At 38.2% G+C, this 7,567-nt stretch overlaps 1 protein-coding gene across 1 annotated transcript; it reads right to left on the bottom strand.

Annotated features, from left to right (window-relative positions):
* Positions 1-320: 320 nt before the first annotated feature.
* LOC147887128 (glutaredoxin-C1-like) lies at positions 321-1,056 on the bottom strand. Its single transcript, XM_087394137.1, has one exon. The coding sequence runs from the start codon at positions 1,001-1,003 to the stop codon at positions 632-634; it is 372 nt and encodes a 123-aa protein (XP_087250263.1). The 5' UTR covers positions 1,004-1,056; the 3' UTR covers positions 321-631.
* Between the last annotated feature and the right edge of the window lie 6,511 nt (positions 1,057-7,567).

Genomic DNA, 7,567 nt, shown 5'->3' on the forward strand with positions numbered 1-7,567 from the left:
TATCACGCAACTGAATCCAACTAAAGCACCACCGACCCCGCTCCCCGCAGGCATCTAAAAACCTTCGACACCTGTTCCGGTTGACGATCACAAAAGGATCGCGATCTTTATAGAGAGTGAGCATGATTGCAAAGTTCAGAAAACACCATTACAATATCGACAGAGTTCACAGGGCGTTGCCTTCTGGCTGCAAATTACAAATGACAGAGCCTTAGAGAGGCCATTTAGCTCGTGTGAAGTGAAGTACAATTGAAGGAAGCTTGAAGGAGCTCGTGTATTTCTCACTGTCAACGAGACTGAAAGATTATACATTCCGGCCATTGAAAAAACTCTGAACAAAGCTTAGTGGTCTCCTCGTGCGAAACGAGGTTGCTGACATAAAACAAAACGTTTGTATGAGGCCTCCTGTTAAACCTTTGACTGGCGCACAAGCCAGTGAAAGAGTTATATCTCACTGCCTTTCAACCTGGTGGCATCAACGTCTCGGCCGAAGGTAGCAGGATAACAAAACGTACGTGCGCCAAAAGAACGTCCCCAAAGGACGCGAAGCAAAGTTTGGATACTGCCAGCTCGCTTGCACAGGCCTTCTATCGGAGGAAACCGATTTCATGCCCGGCAAACAGATTTTAATTCACAGCCACAGTGCCCCAGCTTCCTTGAGAAGAGGGACCAAAGCTCCGCTAATATGCGCCGCCATTACCCGATCTAAACCACCGACAAGCTTCCCTCCCACAAACACTGCAGGCACAGCCGACTGCCCCTCACCGATCAATCCGGCAAGGGCCGCCTTGAGCTCCTCGCCACCATCAGTGTCCTGGTCGAGCTCATGGACAGTAGGATTGACGCCGAGGCTGCAGAAGAGACGCTTGACGACATGGCACATGCAGCAGGAGCTGACGCTGAAGACAACAACGGCGTTCTCAGAGGCAAGGCGCTCGAGTTTCTGGGTGGGAGAGCAATCCGAATGCGAGGATAAGCTATGGGTAGGGAGGTCGCACTGCATAGTGCAAAGAGGGTGGGGAAGAAAAACAGAAAAGAAGGCTTAGTTGAGTAGAATTGAAAGAGGCTAAATAGTTTAAGCCCATAGGTAATACCTCCCTTTATTGCATTTCTTTGGTAAGGCACATGGTTTGCTACGGTACAAAGTTATCCACGTCTTCAAAGTTTGGTCACATCCCCCCTTGAAGCACTACCTTGATCCTCACCCCTCCCCGAGCACGAGAGAGATATTTAATCAATATTTTATGTTCGTTGTATTTTGGTTGATTCAAAGTAAAAGAGTTGAAGGAGGATTGTGGTGAGAGGAATTTCCCTCATAACCCTCGTCATGCTTATCCCTCTCCAACGTTTTCCCCTAGATACGGGAATGAATCTATGGTAATTGTCATAAGTCTTGTGCATGAATCTCTCTCTAGTCATCACAAGTCCTGTCCATAACTTGGCATTAACTAGGTGAATGAGTCATCATAAGCCATGTGCAAGAGTGTTCATTTCATTTACAACAAGTTACAACATAGAAACAAAATATGAAAACTTGCCTGACGAGGCTCCTTGCTCCTCTAATAATGATGGTATGCCCGCTCATATGCACTTTGATTTGGGTTATGCGCAATCACCTCAAACCCAAATTCGACTCATTTTAGTCAATATGTTGTGTTTGTATTGGGTAATCTTACAAACTTATTATATACATTGGTGCACTTACGTCACTTTGGATTTGCTTTAGTGCTAAATTCTATAATCATTGCACATTCTTTGTAATGTAGGAAAGCATTACCATTCTTTGGAATAAAGTTACTTATATTCCATGTGATTTGATAAGGACTAGAATATTGTGACACAAACCACATATATTCGAGTAGCTCAAAAGTTTTAGTATATGGGAAGCATGGACATATTACAAGTCAACTCAATGGGAAAACTAAGGATTAAAAATATATTTCCTTATTGAACAAAAAAGATTAAGCTAACATTTGCAAATGTTATACATATTAAATAAGCTTAGTATGGCTTCATGACCTTCCAAGCTTGATTTTTTTAAAGAATAGGATTTAGAACTGTGGATTTGCATGCAATAACACATGAAATAGGATATAGAAGGATTTTAGCATGGTGTAGTAGTGTCATAGTGAGCCTAGTCAATGAATGTGGTCTCAGCTAACCACATTTTATTACCTTAAAATTACTAACTTGGTTACATGTAGATTAACACCAACATGAGCTTTCATAAAATTATTCTTGCCATCAATTTTCATGTAACAAGGTCGCCTTTCCACCTGAGGATTATGATCCTACTTCAACACATCTCTACTCTCATACAAAATGCTAAACTTATACAAAGATAATTAAACTAAAATAAAGGCCATTTATTAGATTATATACATGTATAGTTCCAAAAATGTGATAATGGGTTTTATATCAAGTAGACATACCAACTTCTCCATATTTGGTACCTAGATATCATATTAAAGATCTCATTTGCTAGCATTTTGAATATACCAAGATGAAACCATGTATAGACTGATTTCTATCACACTAGACTTTTGTGTCCTACCAATAATGAAACTTGCTTGAATTAGATAATTTTCTAGAAGAGGAAAGTTAGGCAATATTAATACAAAGTCCATGAATGAGGATGACTACAAGAAGGAGATTTGTGGCCATGCAATTGTATAAAACAAGCATCAAAACATGATAAGATAATCCATGACCTTACAAACTATTATGTTATGAAGGAAAAAATCTGTATATATTCTTAGGCATCTATTAATGCTCATTTTTTCTATAACACTGGTGGAGAACTAATACTAGAATAAAGGTGCTTATATTCCCTAAGATTAGATAATGATCATGCAAATGCAACATAAAACCCCAAGGGGCATATTACTAGAAACAAATGCATATAATGTGGATTTAAGGGGTACTATTTGGACCCCTACTTATATATAGGATTTACATATTTCCTTTCCCTTCATTAAAATTTGATTGACTCTCACTAAAGACATGGGGACCTCTCTTTCCGACGCTGTCTACCCACGCTTCGCGGGTGCAAGCACAAAAATCATTGGTACGATTGGCAAGTAGGGAAGGTGTTGATGTAGAGGATGAAATTCTAGTCAATATGGTTGTCGGTAGGTGTGTCGATATACATGTCGATATATACCAATGCGTATATCGATGTGCATACCGATGATTGACAATGCTTTAACCGATGCTTTCACTGATGTTGATATTGACTCTGGGTTAAATTTTTCATACCAACATTTTTACGAAACGTACTTTCCAAGGGGACCCAAAATAATTTTTAACCATAAGTTTGGTCATTTGAAAGATAAAAAGTATAAGAGTATATATACCATTTAATTAAGAACAAAACAATCATATTTTGATGGTGAAATTAACGTAAAATTGTACAAAATGTCACTATAAAAAAGAGAGGGCCAAACATAGGAAGTTTTGTTGGTGTCAAAACAATCAATCAAAAGCATTTACATCAATGACTTTGAGCCAAGTAAGTCTCTCTCAAAACAATCAATCAGTAGCATTGACATGGATCGACGGCTTTGAGCCAAGTAAGTCTATCTCAAGGTTTACATACAATGGATCACCTATATCATCATCCCCTATTATACATTGTCTACCTAAGAATTGATCCTCTAGTTCACCCTTTAGTTCTTCCTTTTTCTTCCCCAATGTCATGATCTCCACCTTCTTCCATTACATTGTCATTATTGTCACCTTCTTCCTAGCCCATATATTCATCATCTTTATACTCTTCCCTAGATCCATCGGCATCATTATTTGGATCTATTGGTGGCATCTTCGTATCCATATTCCTATCTTTAAAAATATGTTTGCTTCCTCGGGGGGTGCACTACTAAGAAACCCTATGTATCATGTGCATTCAAAAAGTATTAAAAAAACCCCTCAACTAAAATTTCTCTCACAATAAAAAGACCCCAGTTTACTTATGAGCTAAGTGATCTTTTCCAAAAATTGATAAAAAAAACCGCTCCTGTTATTGTAATTCTGTTAAATTATTTCAAAAAGTTGAATTGAAATACTCTTCCTTTTGAATGCACGTGGTATACTAAAAGTCTTTTAGGTGAACCCCCTGAGTTTTTCTTAAGGAGCAACTTGGGCCATGTACCACCATCTTGGATCCAAACGATCTGGATGAAAGAGCACCTACATTGAAGATGCAAATTAGATGCCAGGAATTATATTAATTTATGCTTAAGTGTGTGTGTGTGTGTGTGTGTGTATATATATATATATATATATACATATATATTTATAGTTATATTTATTTATTTATTTGTGTGTGTGTGTGTGTGAACATCTACCAATAATTTTTTGAAAATGAAGATATTAGCTTTTAGTCAATTCATTAGTATGTACTTGCACACAATGCTTTGGAAGAAGAAAAGTATCACTTTCATTATTCTAGATTTTGGTGGAGGTCCATAATGCACTGTAATTTTGGTACTACAAAAGAACATGATTAAAACAATGAGGATGTATTTTGTAATGATTCTGAGCATAAATACCCAAATTAAGTAGAAAGGTAAGAAACTTACATGAGGCATACATCCAACTACAAAGCTCTTGCTCTTGATTGGTTACGTCCTCTCCACATCATCTTCGGCTTCACGAAGAGCTTCTTGTAGCCAACCATGTGATATTTTTCTAGGGAGAAGAGAAAGGTCTGCCAGTGGATATAGTAACCTTCACATGTGCATGACTCTAAATCTCGTCCTCTCATTTATTCTTTTTACTTTGGCCTCTTCATATCTCTCCACCCAAATTTGCATCTCAGGACTATTGAGAACACAAAACTTATTGATTCATTTACATCTTTGCTCTTCACTCATCTTTCTTTCAATCCCTTTATCTTGGGGAACCTTTGAAATGACACAATCATCATCCTTGACGTTCCAAGCATGTGGCATATCGAGATCCATGGATGCAAGAAACTGCATGATGTATATTAATGATTCTTGCACAAGCCATCCCTCCACCATGCTTGCTTTGGGTCTAGCTCTTTGGCTTACAAATCCCTTCAAAGTTTTCATAAACCATTCAAGAAAAAACATCCGACTATGAATGGATCTTGCAATGGCAACCTCATCAACTGCATGTACAAGCAAGCGCACCTGAGTCATCATCACGCTTGAGGGTTCAAAGTGCTTCTCAAGCACGAACCCAGCTTTAATGGAATCCACCTTAGCCCTCTTGATGCTCAATACATAAATCTCTTTTTGTGAGATCAACCTAGGTGGAAGCATGATTGGCTGGACTAAATGGCATTTTCCATGGAAAATGCTTTTTTAGTGCTTGTAAAAGCATCTTTCAAATTGATCAATGTGAGACTATAAAAGCATTTTTCAAAGTGATTGTGAGACTGGTAAGAGTGTAAATTTAAAAATAAAAACCACGTCCCACATCCATGATGCATAACTAACAAAGACACTTTAACTACCAGTCTCGCTTCTCATTCTGAAACCTCTGTCTGTGTGTGTGCACGCGCGCTCCTGATTCTTTCTTTGCATTATATCTCTCTTTATCTTGGAAACAACCTCAGAGCAGTAGCACTTAAAAAAGATGGTGGAAGAGGTGAGATCCTAAGTGAAGTGGAGTCTACGAATGCCACTAACAGTGAGGAACAAATCAACTTGAGACCAGAGCAGAGTAGCAGCACTTCAAACCAACAAGATCTTTGCAAACACTCCTATTGAACTAACAGCATCCCTAGGACCATCAAAGTTCCTACACTACTACACACAGATCCTCTTATGATGCTTAAGTACCGACGTTTAGTGTGCGTGGGGTGCTAATCATCGGTATTGGAAGCGGGGTTCATTAAGGGTCGCTAGATAGCGACTTTAGTAAAACATTGCTATATAGCAATGTTTGCCTAAAGTTGCTATATGGGGACTTTTATCAGATTGGTAATGGTCATTATATAGAGACACTGAGATAGTTTTCTATAGCAACGTTTTACAGAGAGTTTTTTTTCCCATACCAACCTTAAAAGATAGTTTTTTCCAATGACAATTTTTTTTATATTTTCATACATGTTTGATCTTTTGAGAGAATAAAAGTAGGAGAGCATGTACATCAAGCCTTTGAAGCTCATATATTCATGTCCCTGGCACAAGTAGTGCAAGCATGATGTGTCCCTTCTTTATTGTTAGCCATGGTGGGATATTGTAATTCACCAAGACTATGGGCCATGTCGACCAAGATGTCGAGCGTAACCCAAGAGGATTCACTCCGTCCATGGCGAGCCCAAGATGTAAGTTGTGTGGCTCCCTTGCAAAGTTCGGCCACTGATTGTCTATGTGCTTTCAAGCTGCACAAGCTACAGGAATCATCAATGTGTCATCGGGTCTTCTAAGTAACCGAGCAGAAAACCACGAGTAGAGAAGTTCGAGCGAGCCTTTTTGCAACATGTTCTTATGTATATTCATTCAAGGAATCATATCCAAACACTATTACGGTGGAATTGTTAAATGCCAACTATATTTATTCAATTCTAACAGTACAAACTTTCCATGTATAGTATTTAAAGAAAATGTTAAAATAGGTCAAGGTCATTTGGAACCCCACTAGAATGATACATTATCTTTCAGAACATTCATAACTTTAAATTCGTTATTATTTTTCTCTATTCTCCTCACACCCAAAGTAGACTATTTAACTAAGTTGGCCACTGATGTATGTGATTCCAACCATGAACAAGGTTTGAACATATTGCACAAAACTAGTACCAGATGTGGGATTTGGCCCATTAAAAGGGAATCCATTTAAAGGGAAAGTCACTCTACTTATTGTTAATGCATTGAAGAATAAAACCATATTTTTTCCTTCCTCAATCCCAAAAATTCTTTGAGCTAGAATTTGAGTATATTCCTAACCGAAAAAACATTTAATCTAGACCATGAATCCAGGTTCCTCACTAAAATTGTAACTCACAAGCACCATTTACATTTTGAATTTCAATGAGCCAATCCGACCAATAAATATATGTGTACACATTAGCTTGCTCATCTATATGTAAGCCGCTAAGTGTAATTTTACAAACCACATGAAACACGTACCAAATGCAGGTAATATAACAAGTAAGAGTTACAACGTATGAAGGAAAAGGAATGCATATCATAGAATCTTACATTAAATAATAAGAACAATCATTCAAAATAAAGAACACAATTTTTTACTCACTAGTCCAATGGCACGGCAACATTGATTTCTTCCTCCTCAATATCAACATCCATGAGCATCTATTGCTGTGTAGGCAATCCCACACCTGCATAAATAGCATCCACCACTCTTAGAAGTAGTCTATTACATATCTCTGGGTCATTATCTATAGCCAAACAAGGGCGACCAAAGTGGAGTGCAGCCCTCAATCCTGGCCTTGTCCCTGCTCCCATCTCAAGAATGGAGCCATTTGGAGGACACAACATCTCCAAGAACATAAAGTATAAATGCAGGACTCTTCTTAAGAGATACATGCCATGCACCTCCCTTGCCAACTCTTTTGGAACGATGGACTAAAGGC

This window comes from Dipteris shenzhenensis, chromosome 23 (genome assembly GCF_047967505.1).
Source record: "Dipteris shenzhenensis isolate YYH24624 ecotype China chromosome 23, Dip_SZ_1.0, whole genome shotgun sequence".
Classification (NCBI taxonomy): Eukaryota; Viridiplantae; Streptophyta; class Polypodiopsida; order Gleicheniales; family Dipteridaceae; genus Dipteris; species Dipteris shenzhenensis.